General features: G+C 41.8%; 2 protein-coding genes across 2 annotated transcripts; one reads left to right on the top strand and one right to left on the bottom strand.

Moving 5' to 3' along the window:
* Nucleotides 1-277: 277 nt before the first annotated feature.
* LOC124175327 (thioredoxin domain-containing protein 11) lies at nucleotides 278-5,812 on the bottom strand. Its single transcript, XM_046555443.1, has 9 exons — nucleotides 5,221-5,812; nucleotides 4,545-4,755; nucleotides 4,192-4,422; nucleotides 3,834-4,037; nucleotides 3,540-3,737; nucleotides 2,715-3,434; nucleotides 2,408-2,638; nucleotides 2,139-2,332; nucleotides 278-2,064 (listed from the first exon to the last, which is right to left on the bottom strand). Exons 1-9 carry the CDS (start codon nucleotides 5,430-5,432, stop codon nucleotides 1,569-1,571), a joined length of 2,697 nt encoding a protein of 898 aa, XP_046411399.1. The 5' UTR covers nucleotides 5,433-5,812; the 3' UTR covers nucleotides 278-1,568.
* A 57-nt stretch (nucleotides 5,813-5,869) lies between these two features.
* Nucleotides 5,870-8,410, top strand: LOC124175328 (exosome complex component RRP46). Its single transcript, XM_046555444.1, has 5 exons — nucleotides 5,870-6,159; nucleotides 6,388-6,501; nucleotides 6,612-6,733; nucleotides 6,888-7,031; nucleotides 7,628-8,410. The coding sequence occupies exons 1-5, from the start codon at nucleotides 6,051-6,053 to the stop codon at nucleotides 7,808-7,810; spliced, it is 672 nt and encodes a 223-aa protein (XP_046411400.1). The 5' UTR covers nucleotides 5,870-6,050; the 3' UTR covers nucleotides 7,811-8,410.
* The last annotated feature ends 10,390 nt before the right edge of the window (nucleotides 8,411-18,800 follow it).

Genomic DNA, 18,800 nt, shown 5'->3' on the forward strand with positions numbered 1-18,800 from the left:
TATTATTCATTTATGAATAACTGCCAACAGACGCACGCACACATATAATTAGCATATTTTACGGATCAAACAAGTTTTCTGCTCGATGAAAAGCATAAAAAAAAAACAAAAAGATATGACACTGCCGATAATAGTATTCGAAAACGTCGGATAATGATAAAGAAAAAAAAAATGTCTCTTAAATAATTTAGAATTTCAATTTTACGTCCAATCTACTGCTGTATACCTTTGTAATGAGAATACAAAATTAGTATGTCTTAAGATTTAAACGTACGTGTTTTATATATTAACACCATCTTTTCTTATAATTCTTACTAATTAATAACAACGATATTTACATCAATTTACAAACGTTAAAAATATATTATTCGATATATTATATAAAACTGTGGCGAAATATAATAAGGTTATAACAGGAGCAGCTGTTATCAGGGACTACAAACTGAAGTAACAAAATATATCACGCAGTTCATGTACAGTTACACTCGCCACTCAGCAACAGACGCTGGTGAATTTATTTACTTGATTCATACTTGATAATATGGTAGGTAAGGTGTTCTCAAAATTCAAATACGTATTCATCCGAATCATTTCCACTAATCATTCTTGTATATCATAGAGACGAAAATTCGCATTGTATAACCCAATCTCGCGACTTTAGAAATATTTATTGTGATTATAATGTGAGGAACAACAAGAAATGGTTAGACACAAAAAAAAAAAAACTAAAGAATGGAAACTTAAATTTCTCTTCAATCTCTGTAACAATCAAGAATCAGATCTATTTTTTTTAAACGATACTTATGATTAAGTATTATCTTACAGCGAATATTTATTTTTCTCAACTTTTTTATCCAGTTGTACACTTCAGTGAAAACGTGAAAAGAAAAAATAAGAGTAAATAAATAAAAGACTCACCCAGGATTTGGTATAGCAAGAGAAAAAATACTTATGACATGTCAGTCACCGTATTGTGTCGAATATTAAATCTAACACGTCATTTTAGTAATCATCAGGATAAAGTTAGTAACTTTACTGTAACGATGCATGCGGAGAAAAAGTCGTTACTTTGTACCTTTACGAATGTCTAAAATTTAATAAACCATAATAAATAAAATATAGTCATATTCTGCAAAACCAACTCCATTAAAGTCATTTTAAAATAGCGCAACAATGATTTTTTCACTGATGTTTCGTTACTTTAACGTTACTAACTTTAGCCTCATTAATAATTGTTTTATAAATATATCCCCAAGAGAAAATTCACGTCAGAGTTGAATTGGAATGTTTCCTACATGTAAAGACTCAGGATCTCAGATTTTGATATGTCACTGTATCGTTGCGCAGCAAATTTTTTCAGTCATTGAAATTAGTTTAAAGTGACGCGATTGTGAATAATCCAGCAGCAAGTCACATCGATAAGTCAATACGGAAACTTTGGGTAGTATTTGAACTGAAGTGTCTTCGCTACTGAGCAATGGTCGGAGGCAAAGATATAACGAAACATGATGGAAACGAAAGTGCTCACAAACCGAATATCAAATTTGTTTAGAGTGAGTCAGCGAATATCACAACTCATGTCCGAGTTTACTTACATTGCTAATATTTACATGCTTGTCACTGACGACCTTCCTATCTACACTATTGTCTATGTCAAGAGCTGATAGCTCTTGAAAATACGCCTTAAACTTATTTCGAATTAAGATAACCTTGTCCTCGTCAATTCGTAGATCGCTGATTGACCCCAATGTCAAATGAATTTCTTTAATATGTTGTAACCTTAATAGTAACACTTTCAATTTCTTACTTGTGACAGTCTTATTTGTAGCACTAACTAAACTTCGTCGCAGTCTTCTGTAGTTCTGAAGTAAGTCTTCGATTATTTCTAAACAAAGAAGCCTAATTTGGGATACACAGTCAGCTGGCGAATCTCCTATTCCCAGGTGGCAGATGTTCACCAAGGCTTCAATGTGTGCATTGCAATCCAAGTTGGCAAGAACAAAGTTGAGGAAATTTGGAATGCTGATTGGTAGAGAGAACGGAAATACGATGCTGTCTGCTTTTCTAAAATCACACAAGCTTATTACTTAATATATAATTTTCAGCTGATTCTAGAATAAAAAATAATATTTGATTACCTTTTAGCAGGGAAGAAGAGAATGGCTGGATATCGGTTCATTGTATATTCCCACGGCAGATCGTTTCCATCACCGTTAATACGCACAAATGTTAAATTTTGCATGTTGTGTAAGTACTGTGCCACTGTTAGATACACGTATGACACTGCATGACAAAATGCACAATAAGGCGAATGGTACATCACTACTACATCCTAAAAAGAGAAATTAGCGATTACTAATGTTTTCTAGTAATTAAGTGTGGTGATATTTAAAAATGTCCATCCTACCTTGTCAGGGTTCATAACAGTATTCAAAAATGTATCGGTTGTTAACTCTGGAACACAGATTACAGAGTTTTCGCTGACACTGCATTCCTGCTGTGTTTTAGAACTCTTTACTGATTCCAAACGGCTATGTGAGCATAAATATCGTTTTAATGAATTCTCGGTATAATTGTTTATGAATTGTACAAGTGAGTTATAGCTCACAGCTTGCTCCAAAATGTATTGGCTCTCTTGCTGAAAAACACAAAGTAATTTTTCTAAACTAAGATCGATTTATCTACATTATTGTAACATTCATAGATTAACATACCAGAGGGTCTACAATAGCCACAGCAGTTTTATCTTTCTTTATTGCAACATCAATGCCCAGCCCCTCAGCAATATGAAAGAACTGTAGGCTATCAACAGCTATCAAAGCCAATGTTTTGTTAGTCTTGCATATAGAAGATGTTAAATTAATTTTCTGATGATCGCGAGGTAAGTTTTTCGGAAATACTGGTGGGTGATAATTATTTCCAGTTAGTAAGTGTCTGCATTCATCTTTTAGAATGTAATCAGACAAAGCATTTGGAGTTTGCAAGTCATTTTCTTCTGTTAAAGTAGAAGTTTCGAGATCTTCCATCATGTCATGGTTTTCACAACAAAATTCGTTTTTTTCGTGTTCTTCTCCCTCTTTTGTCGGTACGTTAAAGACATCTGTTGGCTTACAGCTGTGATAAAAGCTGTTCAAATTTGCGGCACATACCGCGTCCTCATTTTTAAGCAACACAGAGGTTGTCTTCTTGCACATTAAACACTTGTTAGTTAAAATTTGAGAACAACAGCTGCTGTTTATCCACTGTCGGTCGGTAATACTCATTTTTGGAACCAGTTGTTGAACCCTGTTTCTATCTAAAAGGCGCATACACTGCTTACTTTTTTCATAATGCTTTGCTTTTTCCCTGGGACGAACAGACTCCAGGTGGTTCACTATGTCTTCGATCATCAAGTTGTCGCCGCAATTATAATACTGTACTCCAATTGCTTTCAACTGGAAAAATCATGGCAAAAGAATTTATGAAACAAATGTTAATGATGAAGAAGAACAGTTTGCGTGATATAAAATTCAAGCTTCAGTTATCCTCAAAATATTTACCAAATTATAGTAGTAGTTATATCGATGAAATGGGTTCCTGGGTGTAAATAGAAACAATACTGGTCCATCCTTCAAATATGGCGCTAGTGTGAGCGACTTGGTGCCTGGGGGTTGCAGCCAAAGAGTAGCTTGATGCAGTGCTCCGCCAATCCACTTCAGTAAACTATCAGATTTCCATTCATTTTCCATAGGATAACTCTGTACAATGAATATCTTATCGTAGTACAATGTTCAACAGATGAATCAAAGGCAAAATCTTATATTTATATATTTTCAAGCTAAACTTGCTCGTACCAATGACTCGTTCCAAAGTAGCAACCTAGCAGAAGGAAATTCCGTAACTCCGTAATTAGATTGTGCAGAAGTATCAGTAACCACTGCGAATGCTAACTCTTTGTTAGGATCTCTTTCTAGTGATTTAATTGCCGTTTTGTAAAAGACATTGTATCCCGGTGAGTTTTTTAGTCCGATAAAATTAAAGTAACCTATCACCACGGCCTAGAACATAAAGTTTTGTGATAATTTCACATATATGTGGAGATAACTCAAGTGATAATAACAATAAACATGTAGAGGTCGCAACCCAGATTGAACAGAAAGAGAGAGAGAGAGAGAGAGAGAGGGACAGAGGGAGAAACGTAATCAAACCTACGTCATAGTCTACAATCAGGTTCAGGAGCTGATTTCTGTCTGTTATTCTGAATATTGGGTTCATAAATGCGTGAAGGAAGCGTATCATGTACGGTGCAGTACGAATACCTCTGTACTGAACACCAGGTCCTCGCCTAGGATAGAGCATAAAAACTGGGTAGCTCTGAATCTTGCTGTATTCAGCCCGGCATTCTGAACCCGGGTGCCAGCAATTAATGGCTGCAAAAAATATCTGAAAATTAACAAATTAAAGTTAGTGTGGTTTCCACAAGTTTTTGTAGTAATGTCAAGGACAAGAAGCAATAATTGAATAACGATTTATGTATAGAACTTAGTAAATGAATTAATGAGAACCTGTTTGTGGTAAAAACGTGCCACAGTTTCAAACTCTTGTCTAACGGCTTGACTCTCGGCATCCCATGGTGCGTAGTACATAACAAAACTGAGATCTGCATCTGTGACTCTTTCAATAGCGGCGCCTAAATGACCTTTGTAAAAATCCAAAACCAGCGAGCTTTGGTTAAAGAATGGCCGAGCTGAAGGAGGTTGTGACACTTTTGGTGGCCTGTAAATACATTCAAAGTTGAGAATTCGCTATTAATCCAGTTGTTTATCAGATTCGTTATACATGTATTTAATCAACTAAAAAAATCTATGAGAGATCATGTTTTAAAATTAAAAGCAGTCAAGGTTTCATTTGATGTTTTTGAAAGTAATATTTGAGAATTTTACCGGTTTTTATTGAACATTGATTTCTATAGTTTGACTCTGCTTGCAAGTAACGGCATTTGACACTTCCTAAATTTGACTCCGATCATACATATTCAAAAATATCAGTAATAGAACGCCGTTGTAAAATAGTGTTGTTAAAAAATATCCAAAGGTAAAATGAATGTTGAAAAATAATTTCTTCTACAATGTAATTCATGATATTGGCATTTGATTTTTTTTACAATATGCTAGATGATTAAAAACGTAGAATTATTGAGGTGAGTTGGCGGATAACCTTAACTATTTTTAAAAAACTTACGAAGTGTGAAGAGCAGCTAAGGTGGTGAATAATATTGCAGCAAAGAAACATAATTCTTTGCCATAGTGTAACATTTTCGAGGCTAATCGTTCTTCTAGTGCGGAGCTCGTTGCGAGTGATGTTTGGACCACGTTATCACTTCCTGAATCATTGGTCGGCCGCAAATTATCACCATTTCTTTGCGGACTTGTGTCGCGTTCTCCACTGGTCATTATCCACAAAATTAAGGAAATAACGAAGGTCCGACGGGGGGATGATTGCCGTCAAATTTTCGTCACGTATCGCGTCATCACTCGGGCCTACTTATCTTTTCATGGGGATTATATTAACTGAATTACAAACGATTAATAAACTCGCGCCCCAAGGTCCACACATATGTCACCTGTGCTCCATCTTTTTCTCCCCGGTGAACAGCTGACCGCTTAAATCCACTCGACTTAAACGACATTAGTGTACAAGCATCGAAATTTCATCTCCAATTAAATTGAGCTTATAGAATGTCCTTATGCATTTTCAGGGTTATTACAATACGTCTGCTTCCCAATCGCACGTGGCTTATTTTTTATAAATAACGTTTTGACTTGAATCGGCTGCTAAACTGTCATGGAATTTTTTAATACTCTGCAGTTGGCACCTTGCACATCTTTCCGCTATATCTAGGGATATCCTGACGTGGACCAATGAGAAGCCGCGACGCCGAGTTTCTGGATATCCATCCATGTCGTACATCTCATGAGCTTTAACTCCGGCGTCGATGCAACGCGTGTCTTCCATTCGTCTGCTCCTAACCTAGTTCAAATTGTAGCGGCGAAGATAGAAAACGAATTGAAATGCAAAACCAATTGGAAACTACGGAGGAAGAGGAGTGCGTTTTGAGACCGATGAACTGTGAATTAAATCAGCTGAGCAGACCGGATGGTTCGGCAATGTTTATGCAAGGTAACTAATTCGTGTGAACGGTTGTTTGTTTTCATAACGTGAGTTCCCCATTTATTTTGTTTATTTTTTATGTTAGCTATCATAACATAAACACCCAGATTTTACATACCTAGTTTCCTAGATTCACATATTCTAATTTTTCAAATTTATTGCATGGCTCTTTTGTGGTATCTAATATGTACATACCATAATTCTGAACTGATGGTGTTTACAAATGATCGATTCCAGGTGACACCGTCGTTGTTGCCGGAGTTTATGGACCAATTGAAGCGAAGCTACAAAAGATGATGCACGACAGAGCGACCGTTGAAACAATGTTTAGTCCTGCAAAAGGACCACCGTGTAAGTATTTCTTGACTGCCGACAATCCTGATATTTTGATTATAGCTCTTTAACAGATTATTTCGCTTGTTACGTGATTTAACATTTTGATAATTATTCTGTATTTTAAGGTGTCGACGACAGAGCGAAAGAAACTGTCATCAGGGAAACGTGCGAGGCTGTACTGCTGACTGCGTTGCACCCTGGCATGGCAATAAGCATAAATGTACAAGAACTGCAGGATTCTGGAGGAGTTGGTATTTTTATTGATTAAGTGTTGTACAATAAAATTCTATCAGTTCACTTTATCGGTTCATTACAAAACAATCGATTCCACTTTACTTCCACTTTTCGTTGTGTCTTTTATTAAAAGAGATAATACTCAAGTGTTACGTACAATTTTGCAGTTACTCGCCTGTGCCATTAATGCTGCTTGCCTGGCGCTCATAATCTCCAGTATTTCTATGAAATTCACTGTCGCTGCTGTATCCTGCATGATTGACCGCGAGTCCGGCAAACTGATTGTAGATCCTGATAGCACGCAAATACAGGTTTCTAAAACTTATATTTATGTATTTGAAATATTTCAAGTAAAATTCATATTCTTTCACACATTTATAAGTATTAAATGCTATTGGTATTTTCTTTTGTTGCCCAGTTTGAACTATTTGGAAATAATCTAACTTTCTACAACTAGAACTTAGGTTGAATTTTCAAGTAAAGCCTTAATCGCTAATTTTGATCAAATTGTTTTTGTGCTCTGTCAACAAATTTTAAGGAAAGACGAGAAAGATCACAACTTTCTTCATGTATTGTCCTTTATATGTTTCTAGATATTAATCAGAGCAGAAATGACAAACCAGCGAATTTTGTCTAATTTTACTTTCTGAGTCTTAGAACACCTAGTTGAGTCAATTTCGTAATTCAAAAGTGTGGTATTTGTTTTAAATGTTACCTTCATGTATAAATATTTCCTTTAATCCGAACTTTATGGAGTTATAATTTTGAAGTATGAGCATTAGTTTTGAAGGACGCTGGGCCTAAAACAACAAAAAATTATGTATTATTATTGTTACTTTGTTTCAATTCCTTTCAATTACTTATCATACGTAATTCTAATATATTTGATAATAATTGAAAATTGCAGCAGGCACGGGTCACGTTCACGTATGTTTTCGAGGGTATAAAAAAGGACTTGGTGTCTTGCCACACAACTGGTCGATTCTCGGAGAACGAGCTGATGGAATCTCTAGAAAAGTGTCGAGCAGCAAGCCAGAACATCTTCGATTTTTATAGAAACATAGTTGAACAATACGCGATCAAATTATGAGCATATTTGCATGCGATAAATTTATCGACGTCGAATTCGCACCCGTAAATTGCTGAAAAGTCCAATGATTGAATTCTATAATTAGCATTTTACGTATATTTCCGAGCAGTGGGAGATCGATTGTATGTATATAAAAATAATTAGGCGGTGGTATACTCGATCCGTTTCGAGCTGAGGAATTTAATAACACCGGTTAAAACGGCCTCCGCGGTGCAGGTGATTCGGTACAGCGAAATAGCGATCGTAACTTTGATTCCATTAAATACAATAAGGCTACCAGGAATACTCACTGAACTACGTTTAGCCGCGAGGTTTCCCCCCGGGGGCCCGAAGCTGCGGCGCAGTCTTGCTGACCATTAACAAGAAGCGAAGCAATTTATGGTACGGTTCGCTCATTCCCACTTTATTATTTCTCGTCGTAGCTGAGTAGATGTTTCTCTGCTGCAGTCGCCGGTTTCGTTTTGCTTACCGAACAGCCAGATACAGCGTCAGCTTACAGACATCCTGGCAAGATGCTTCGCATCGAAATTCTGCAAACCTTTCTCATCTTGAGGCTTCCTCATTAACGTGATTTGAATGTGTATATATATATATATATATATATATATATATATATATATATATATACATTTATTTTAAGCCTGAAGATAATTGATGACGTTCATGTACGTCGATGTCATATATTTCATAATAAACTGTTTTTCACTTCAACAATGAGATTCCCTTTGTTCCACTACGTTAAATGGCATTTTGAATTTCAGGGTTTCGTAAAATGCAAAATTGCATCTTGGACTGACAAGACTCTGACTTGATATAGTTAAGAAATGAGCTTTCATCGGTTTTTTTTATCTTCCGTGAGAAATAATTATCATTATTCTTTTAACGTCTTTAAGATTCCAAGCATCTTTTTACCATTTTCTAAAAGCGCATTTTTAATCATTCTCTTCATGACGTTCTCCATGACGTCCGGCGGTCTCTGACAAATGGGAGACAAGGGTTAGTTGCAAGCACTTTGAAGAAACAGCGAAGCTTTTCTCGTCTCCCGGAAGGTTGCACTGGCACGACATATGACGTCAGAAATGCTGTATCCAATTGTATGACAGTTTGTTTAGAAAATCCACAGTAATTTTCAATAACGGTATCTTCCGAAAAAAATGAAAAGGCTTTCCTCGGAATAATTATTTTTATTTCTTTTCTGAATCGATACTATTGGAAAATAAAATAAAAACATACTAATTTGCATACGTATTTCGCTGTCGCATGGAAAGACACAATTACGTGTAATTATCCACCTAATTAAAAATACCATTTTCGGCTGTTAACGACAAAAGTGAGTGGGGGGGGGGGGGGGGCGGGATAAATGACGAGTTCGTATGTAAATGTTGAAGGGTTAAATGCTGAGTTGCGGCGAAGGAAGGAAGGAAGGAAGGAAGAGAAAGAGAGGAGGAGTCTTCGACGCGCATCAGGTACTGAGTTGGGGCTACCTTATACTACACCATATCTCGGCACAGCTCAGCTCCGAACTCACCATTTTACGACGTATAAAAAATAGACAGACTACAAGTTCCCGAGAACCCTATTGGCGCGAAGACTGTTATTATGAAATTAGCATTTAGCGAGGGCCATCCGGTCGAGGTTGTTAGGTATACATATACATATATATACATTATATACATATACATATATATATATATATACACACACGTAGACATGCGGTGTACAAGCTGTAATAGGAGGGCAAGAGGTAGGAAGCCGAGAGGTAATAAGGAGGTAATCGCTCCGAGAGAACCCTCATTGGGCCGGATCGGACCAGGTCTTTCGAACTCGGAACCAGGTGCCACCAATCGCATACTTCAACGTGCTCCGCGTTTCATTGGACGAATTATTTACGAGCCCTGCACGCGAACGGCCGAATGAGCCTGGAAAACTGCCGGTTTGCATGTTGACGTTAGACCGCTTCATTCCAGGGTGATCCTCGAAGTTCCCGTATAACCACCGAGTCGCACAACGCGCATTACGAGCGGGCACCTGTAATCTTATAATTATAATCCCGATTCTCGTCTTCCCCAAGCCGCGATTTGTCTTTGTCCCGATTCGACCCGGCTTCCCGATCCGATTCCAGACTGCTGTAATCCCACACGGAAGAATTCGAATCACTCCGCGACGAATCGTCTCTCGAAACTTTCTTGCACTGCAGCTGAAACATACAGAGATGGTGTATAAGGAAAAACTCGCAGTTCCAAAAAAAAGAAACATGCTGTCCCTCCATCATCAAATTCCTCACATCCGGTCATGCTTCGCAATGCTGAACGCGTCTTTCGCTTTTAAACCGGTCCCAAAGCTTCTCTTTTCGTAAGGGTTTACACCTTTTCGAAAAACGATGGACCAGTATACTTATAATCAATAACTTAACGTGTTCAAAATTATTTTCAGTGTTTGTTTGCTTTTTACCTCTCCAACAAAGGTTAATTAGGTAATAGTTGTAGCGTAACAAACGTAAATACCATGTGCTTCTTCACCAATTCGAGTTGAAGACATCTACGCGAGAGTAAGCTGTCTCTTAAGATAATTCGATGATTCGCAAATCTGGGTAAAACGATCGGAAGAACAAGGGTCCTAATTCAGGGTCGAAGGAGGGGATCCTGAGACCGGCACACGCCGTAGTGATCTCCGTTTGCGGTCTCTTGTCACATTCTTGTCAACTGGGACAACGCGTCACGTCAATCTCTTCCGCGCGCGCCGGTCGTCTCTGTCGATCCTTTCCTCTCTTCCCTCTTCGTCCTCTTCCTCCTCCTCACCCACTCCTTCCCCGATCTCCTTCAGGTCCGGTTGTCGCTTACGCGTCAGCGGCGCCTTGATGGCCGGGTCCGGTAGACCCGTGAAACGGACAGATGGATGGACAGACGGACAGCTCGACAACCTCTCGATGCGTCAAAGAGAAGTATAACTCTCCTCGCTACCGGTCGAAACTGCCTCATTAACCGACCCCGCCGGCGTCGTGTTTGATGCCTGCAGTTCGAATTGCGTCGCCGAATTCTCAGAGTATAGACGAAAACTTTTCCTACCCCCATAGGAGCTCCGGGCGAGGAGATAGCGACGCAAGGGCGAATTTCCTGCGGAACGTCGATCAGGAACGGAGCCGGAAAGCCGCTACTCGAACAAAGTCGAGGGGACAATGGGGGCGGTACCAAAAGTATGGGGCACCCTGGTCAATTCATCGCGACGCGTCGGACGTTCATCAATCCTCGGGGCTCGGCTCGGGTACCGGTACCTGTTCAGGAAGGAGTCTCGGTCTGCACGGCGTCGCGACGCAAAGGAACATTAATTGACGCGCAGATCCAGGGCCCGTTTCCCCCTCGCGAAGTCGACAGCCGCCCTCTGTCACCGGCCGAGCAGATACTTCGGTCGCGGGGTTCCGCTCGAGGACTCGGTGCCCCAGGAAGACCAGGATTTATGCTCCTATGAGTTGAGATGTTTGCCGGAGATTGAACGCGGCGCGGCAAAGACCCCCGCTGCACCGCCTGCAGGACCTGCGGGTAGAAAAATTCGCGCGCGAATATCGCGAGCCCGAGTCCAGGGACAAAAGCTCGGAGCTTTCGAGCCAAGGCGATATCCTCGCGAGGCTGATTAAGATCGAAGTCTGCGGGGCGGAGAGCGGGAGCGGCAGCTGCGTTCTTCTTCTTCTTCGGTGTAGGTATCGAGAGGACGAAGAGAGCGGCCTGATGGCTGAGCGGAGATGATGAGAGATGGCAATGGCACAGCAACCCGAACCCTGTGCAAGCTGGGCTTCCTCGCCCGAGGCGTCTGGTCCCCCGGCCACGGGTTGTCGGTCGAGAGTTGTATCCTCGAAATAACACGTTTCCTTTTAATTTCAGTTTACTACTGTAAAATTGCTTGGTAATAACAATAATGAAACTGTTCCTGCATTTGCTAATGATAGTGATTTGTTCGCTGCCCTCGAGCGACCATCCGGCACCAGGTCTCAGAGAGCAACTCGGCGCTTATGTGCATGGTTCGGTGACGCGCGTTTGTGCCATTTGGATTTCATTTCGTAGCTCTGCGGAATGACGCGCTCCGATATCCCGGGATCAAACGTGTACTAAGATCGCTAATTAAGAACCTTGTAATATATTTCCGCATCGTGGTATATTTCAGCGGTATGTTATAAGACTTAAAATTAGCAAAGACTTGCGATACGTACAAGGTAAATGTACCAGTTGTTGACCCTGTCCCGATTATTGACCTTCTTTGGTTGTGTATCTGTTTGATCGTTGGTTAAAAATTACCAAAAAATAAATTTCTAGCGTCTAATCCTCTGGCAATTGGTTTCAGTGATCGAGAAATTCACAATTTGTATCGTAAATTTATAATTTTGGAAAATCAACGAAACGATAGATGGAACGCTGGAATTGGCGACGCCCAGAGGATGGAAAAATGGGAGATAAATAGACGGGGAGAGAGAGAAATCGGTGATTGAGGTGCGCAGCATGGTCGTGGTCGGCGGTCGGCGGTCGTCCGCGCCTCAGGATCCGTCCGTTTCAACCTCTTTTGAATCTTCGCCGGCCAATTAAAATAATTAGCGACGAAACGAAGAAGAGCAAGGAGGAGACGGACGCGCATAAACACGGACGCTGTGTTATTTACGGCTCGTCCGCGTCTTAATAACTAGCTTAACGATTGACCGGCAATTGAGCCTTACCGAGGAGTCGCGTTTTAATCACTGCCCCGTTATTATATCCTATACCTTCACTTTCTATACGAGGTTCATTCTCGCCTTATCTTTCGGTCCTCGTCTTCATCTGATCGGGACTAAGTACGAGTTTCGATGATGTACAATTGATCGGAGAGTGAAGTCGGTGCTTTGGCGGGCTACATAACTGTTCTTAAGCAAAGAATTATCGTGCTTTGATTCGGTCCTTGGAACTCAGCTTCTTAATTGTCACAAAAATCGAAGAGGATCATGATCCATAAATTCGTCTAGCTCTCTTCTCTCTCCGTCGTCGCGAGTTCAAGCCCCGTTGAAGCAATGCCCATCGGGGAAGAACGGCATGAGCTTACGGTGGTCTTCGTGGTCCCCGCGTGTATACGGAGAAACCAACCCCTCAGTAGCGTTAGTCCGGTTCTCCCAAGGGCGAGGGAAAAGTGGAGGTCGAAGTTGCGCGACGGCTACAGAGGCAGAAGATCTTGGTCGTTTATTTGTCGTTATATAGCCGGGGAACGTTGTCCCGTTGAAGGACCTGGAACTCGACGAGGTACCGCGAAGGGACTTGGAAAGGACCGCGAAGGGACGCCGCTTCGGTCCGCGGCTAAGCCTGACTCGTGTTTCGAAGGGAGGCGGGAAGGAAGACGGGGAACTGGCCGCGTTTCATTTATTCAAAGTAAGTTATAGCGATCGGTGCTCTCACAGCAGCCGAAGCGAAGCGGCCTGTCGGATCGGCGGCAGCGCCGCCTCCGATGCAAGCCTAATATAGGTATACCGGGGCCCCGAGTCGGTGCTCCGATTTTCAGCACAAAGATATTCATCCAATTCCTCGATTAGACGTCCTCTGGTGCGTTTTTGCCGTTCGACGTTACACGCCGCTAACCACCCTGCAGTGCACGCGCGTCCATCTTCCGGCTAATCTATCACCGGAGGGTTGGCACACAGAGAGAATCGAGTCGAGGAGCATTCGAGAAAACGGAGTAATTAGATCCGCGCGGTAGGGTTGCTGGAGGGACGAGTTTAATCACCTTCCCCCCTTCCCGTTTCATATCCACGCACCACTTATCCCCCTACGAAATTCATTCTGGGATTTGTTGCATCGTTTTCGGCGAAAACAGACATTTTCCGGGCGCATATGAGTGGCTGTGCGATTCTACAAACGTCAACAAAAGAATCCAGTTCGTCCGATCGAACGGAAAGCAATCAATTAGAACATACGTCAAACGATCATCTTTGAAATGTATGATAACTTTCACTCACTTCGCTACGGCAATATTCGTTCTCGGAAGCTCCGTCAAAGGCGCTGCGCATCGTTAGGATACGTCATTTGGCTCCAGCGAATGACGAGTAGTTACATTGGAAAGAGGCGGGAGACGGAGACAATTTGAATTTCAATTGCAGAACGAGTACGAACCGCGAACATACAAGGAACGTCGATTAACGTTTTAACATAATCCTTATACTAGCAAGTCTGTCGTGGTTTGCGTTTTAGATTGCATTTCAAGATGCAGAGAGGAAAAAGAGTGAGGAACTTTTGAGAACATTATTTTCACCAAGGGCTTACATTGAGGAAGTTCTCTAGGCCCTGATCGCTGAAGCGCGGTGGAATGCAACGCCTCGGCAGCAGGCTATCGCATTCCATTCAACATCTCCTTCGACTCTTAGGCGAATACTCTAGTAAATATACTTATCTAAACACGCACAAGGAGCGTTGCCGCGTGTGGGTCGAGTGTATGTGAATATGTGTGTGTGTGTGTGTATGTTCGGAAACACAGAACACGCGCTAAATTGGACAGAGCACGAGGGACCATTACGGTTATCGTTCCACGACTCGGGGATCCTCGCACTCCTTCATCGGTATTGCACGACCTTTTCTGGCACGTAGCTGAAAGGATAAGAGAACGGTTAGGAAATGGAGAGAATTTTAACGAAGCCGCGTTGTCAATATTGGTATATTTGCGGTAAAATTTCTAGTATATTTCTACAAGAAATCGCTAAATGCGCGTTACATTTTTGTGCTCGTGCATGCTGTCGCACTTCCATGTCTGACGTGAAATAGTTGCAGTGTGGCGACAAGGCACGGTGATCGGTTGATTAACATACCGGCGTCAATTCTAATTATGATTCCAAGCTGGCTCGTAGCTGACGTTTCAAAGCCGCGGAAGTAATTAACTGCGTCGAGTCACGAAAAAGCGCGAGACCGCCGCGGGAGCTAGGCGACGAAAATTGCGTTGACTGGAAATTGCTTGAGTGTATACTTATTATCGACCGTTTTCGGCGTTATAAATTACTTTTTCGGATATAATTACGAGGCTACAGGGACAACGCGACGTGTATAGATGGATTTAGTCCGACGTCTAAAGTGCATTTCTCCCAATCTTATCCACGTAATTGAATCGAATCAATCGTTTGATTATCTGTCAATATATAAATGGGCATTTGCGTTTGAGCAACAGGCTTGAATTCCGGGATCTGAGTAGGTAAACGACGTTTCGAACGGTTTGATGGAACGATGCTAATCGAAGCGATTTGTATGAGAATGGGAAGCTACTTTTTACTACCCGGTCACGTTAAACTTCGACAAAATACCCCTGCGACTCAAGAGGCATAACATTTTATCGGCAGAGTTTTTCGATAATCTAACGGCAATATTTAATGCTTCATTTCCTAACAGGTTCCAAGTACGTTCGACGAAAAATTCAATCGATTTTGCTGCTAGTTGGGCATCGGTGAGTCCTCCGATTCTCCAGAGGAATTCCAAAACCGGATTAGTTCTTAAAACTATACCCTTATTTCACTCTCATCTTTCAATTGTCGATCATTATTATTGTATGCAAATCCATCGTCTGCGAAGCTGATTTTATCGCAGTCACATCTTCGATATATCACTTAAATTATCGAAATTCGCGTATAGTTTTGTGACATGATTTCTGCAATATGTTTGCATAAGAACTTGAGAAAATCGTGAAAAAGTGAAATGATACCGTGCATTTTGAAATACTTTTCCCAGCAATTGCTAATCATTCTTAAAAATCCTTCAAGACCCTTGCATGATAACACGAACGCGTCGATATCGAAGAATATTTTTTTCACCGAAAAATTTTCCCGTGTCTAAAATAATTTCGTCCGAAAATTATCTCTCAACAATCGATACTCGTACAAAGGGGTAAAATTTATATCGCGGTTGACGAAGGGCAACTGGACAGCGGATGAAAATAGTCACGTCGTCGGTCGCAGGATACGAGCATAAAATATTTATGTCCTATCGACGGTGTTGCAGAGTATAAGCCTCCTGTAGTGGTAAAAGGGAATGAAGAGACGATTTTGGAGACGGGCGGGCGTCGACGTCGACGTCAATGAAACTCGTCAGGGCCTACCGGCCATAAATTCCACCGTCACGGACACAAATAAATCTAATATCTCTCATGTCCCACTTACAGGACAGCCGACTGTATTTATTGCTTCTTCTGTCCTGGCCACTGTCTGCCGCATCGGTCCGAGAAACGCTGCGACCGGGATTTGCGGCCTCCCTCCATTCCTCTCCTGAGGACTTCTTCCTCTCAACTATTCCGCAAGACTCTACCGATCTCGCCTCGGTTCCCCGTAGCGTTATATATTTTTATGTAGATTTGTCGAGGTCACATTGGAGCTCAGGAGTAGAAACTTCCGACGCAGGCTGCAGCTGCGAAAAGTTCAGGTGAATGAAATTGAACTGATGAGGGCAGAGCAGTCATCGGACCAAAAATTGTCAGAAGGCCAGGAACCAGACGAATTACAAGTGTGACTGCGGAGGTTCCTCGTAGATGGTCGTTTTCCGAAAAGCTCGAGCGGATCTGGACTTTTTTCGGTACTGCAGCACTGGCCGATGAGACGAAGTCAAAGGGTACGTGCGATGTTGGAGGTGGTGTCCGGGTCTCGCCCAGGTGTAAGAAGTATTAGGTATAAGTTCGTATCGATCAACCTTTCCGACACGCGAGCTCAGGGTGGGGTCTCCGGAGAACAACAACGCTTCCGCAGCCATTATGCAGTCGCCGGTTAGTTTCTTCCTGGATGAATGTTCGTGTGCAGGGTTGAATCGCCCAGCATTGGCAGGACTTGAAGCGAAGGCCCGGCCTTCTTTCGATTTTTCAACGGTATTAAAATATGTTCCAGTGAGAATACTCTTCGTTATGAATTTTCCTCTCTCTTCGTTCACAAGTTAAACTCGGAGCCGCGCTACTCGCACGGATACTAGTCAAGTCATAACTTCAGAGAGGCAGGTTGCGTTGTACTGCTACCGTGTACGATAACCGGTATCAAATTTCAGTGTAATTAGGCACGGTATCAGGCGATGAAAAATAGCTATTACAACTTTATCGGAGCGTAATGCGTGATATAATCGCCGGACAAATGATCCGGATAATGCACGGACTGCAGGAAACGAGTTTATTTCTACACCTGCTCAATGCGTAAAATTTGAATTCGAAATTCTTAATGCGACTTAATCTTGATTCACTCCGTTTGAGATACGGGCACTCTTGATTCCCGATAGTCGAAATTTAGAAAGCGTGTGTAGAATCAATCTTAACGACTGATTATACCGGCTACTCGTTTCCGGGCTTGAATTGTACGAAAATTCTTTACCTCCTGCCGGGACGGGAACGAAGTTTTATTAAACCTTTATAAATCACCCGAGAGGAAATTATTTGAGGATTTTATTTAGGACGCCCGGTAGTTGAGGTGCATCGAATTTCAGTGATCTAAGAACTTATTCGTACGTATCCTCGAAGGCTATACACCAACTTATGAATATCGGAAATAACTTTAAGTTCTGCTTATCGAAGACTCGAACACGATAATACAATCCTGCAGATCCTTCTTCCTCAAATTGTATACGTGAAATAAAAAAATAGAAAATTTAACGGCGACTCAAAGATACAATTTTACCCAAATTAAAATTAGGCACCTACAAGGCTGTTCGTGATAAAATCCCGAGTTGTGGTCGCCCCGATCCATACCCAGGCTTTCCTCACTAAAATTTCTACACAGACAGGGCCGCGTCTTGGTGTGATAAGGAATTAAAAGATTCGTATCCCCGTGGGTGTAACGAGACGATAACGATTAGGACCCCAAACTGCACCGAAAACCGTCGCGTCGTTCTCCTCGCCTCGACCGCTTCGCCTCTTCGTATTTCTCCGTTCTGCCCTTCTCTTCTCTTCTCTTCTCCTCTTTCCTCTCCGCCCCTCTCTTCTTCTATACATCCCGAGGCAGGCACAGGGTCGCGAGCGAAGTAACGACTTCAGAATTTCATTAACGGAGGGCGGCGAGATTATTTTAAAGAGATACGGAATTACCTGATTAGGAGGGAAAAAGTCATTAACTCAGGCGAAACTAATTAACGCTAGGCTCGAGAGCGCCTTCCTTCTCCTTTCTCTCCCTTTCTCTGCCTCCCGCTTTTCTCCCCACCACCATGTCTCTCTCTCTATCTCCCTCTATCCCGTTTTCGACCTTCTATACTCCGTCATCTTCTTGTTCTTCTTCTTCTTCCTCTTCTGCTTCATCGTAGACCGTGTAATACACTCCTCGTAGGTACAAGATGCGGAGGATGCCTGCAGGAAAGGGTAAACAATAAAAGCCTGGAAGACTGGGCTGTTCGCTCCGCAGGTCTCAGGGCGCCCACGTTAATCTTGTTACGGTTATGAATCGCTATGCTCAGAATAATGCTATCTACTTACGCGGAGTTCCGGTTTATTTTACCCCCTCGACCCCCATCCCCATCCCCCTACCCCTGCCTTATGAAGATACCAACAGCTATTCAAGAACCCATTCAATTCATGTCTCAGGCATACGAACACCGTGTGATACGTTGTCTCTAGCCATTTACGTCACACTCAGAATCACAATTTCCGTCTCGCCTCGAGGTTTTATCACATACTTATTTTTATGAAATAGCTCATAAGGATGTTTGTTTTTTTTTAAATTTTTTTTATCTCTTCTCGTTCTCATCGAGATTCTTCTCTCAGGTCCGGCGGACCTCGGTTCCAAAGGCAGAAATTCCGGAATCCTGGATTACGTGATATTTCAACTCGGGTGAATAAATTCGCGACGAAATTCGCCACGTCCGCAGGTGCAGGGGTAAGAAAGATGGAGATAAAAATGAAAGAAGAAAATAAGAAAATCAACCCGCAAAGTTACAACCCACGACGGCGTAAACATCTTGGCGTGTGCAGGCATGCAGCCGTTCTGCAGCATCTCTCGTCCAAGCAATTCCTATGCATATCGCGACTTTCTTTACGATCAGTGGAAGCC

Source organism: Neodiprion fabricii, chromosome 2 (genome assembly GCF_021155785.1).
Source record: "Neodiprion fabricii isolate iyNeoFabr1 chromosome 2, iyNeoFabr1.1, whole genome shotgun sequence".
Lineage (NCBI taxonomy): Eukaryota > Metazoa > Arthropoda > Insecta > Hymenoptera > Diprionidae > Neodiprion > Neodiprion fabricii.

Bases quoted from the DNA above. Each gene is read 5' to 3' on its own strand.
- LOC124175327 (XM_046555443.1), bottom strand. From the start codon at position 5,432: ATGACCAGTGGAGAACGCGACACAAGTCCGCAAAGAAATGGTGATAAT. The intron at 4,038-4,191 runs GTAGGTTTGATT...TTTATGTTCTAG, and splicing joins ACCTGATTGTAGACTATGAC to GCCGTGGTGATAGGTTACTT. The intron at 3,738-3,833 runs GTACGAGCAAGT...TTCATTGTACAG, and splicing joins TACTTTGGAACGAGTCATTG to AGTTATCCTATGGAAAATGA.
- LOC124175328 (XM_046555444.1), top strand. From the start codon at position 6,051: ATGCAAAACCAATTGGAAACTACGGAGGAAGAGGAGTGCGTTTTGAGA. The intron at 6,502-6,611 runs GTAAGTATTTCT...CTGTATTTTAAG, and splicing joins TCCTGCAAAAGGACCACCGT to GTGTCGACGACAGAGCGAAA. The intron at 7,032-7,627 runs GTTTCTAAAACT...TGAAAATTGCAG, and splicing joins CTGATAGCACGCAAATACAG to CAGGCACGGGTCACGTTCAC.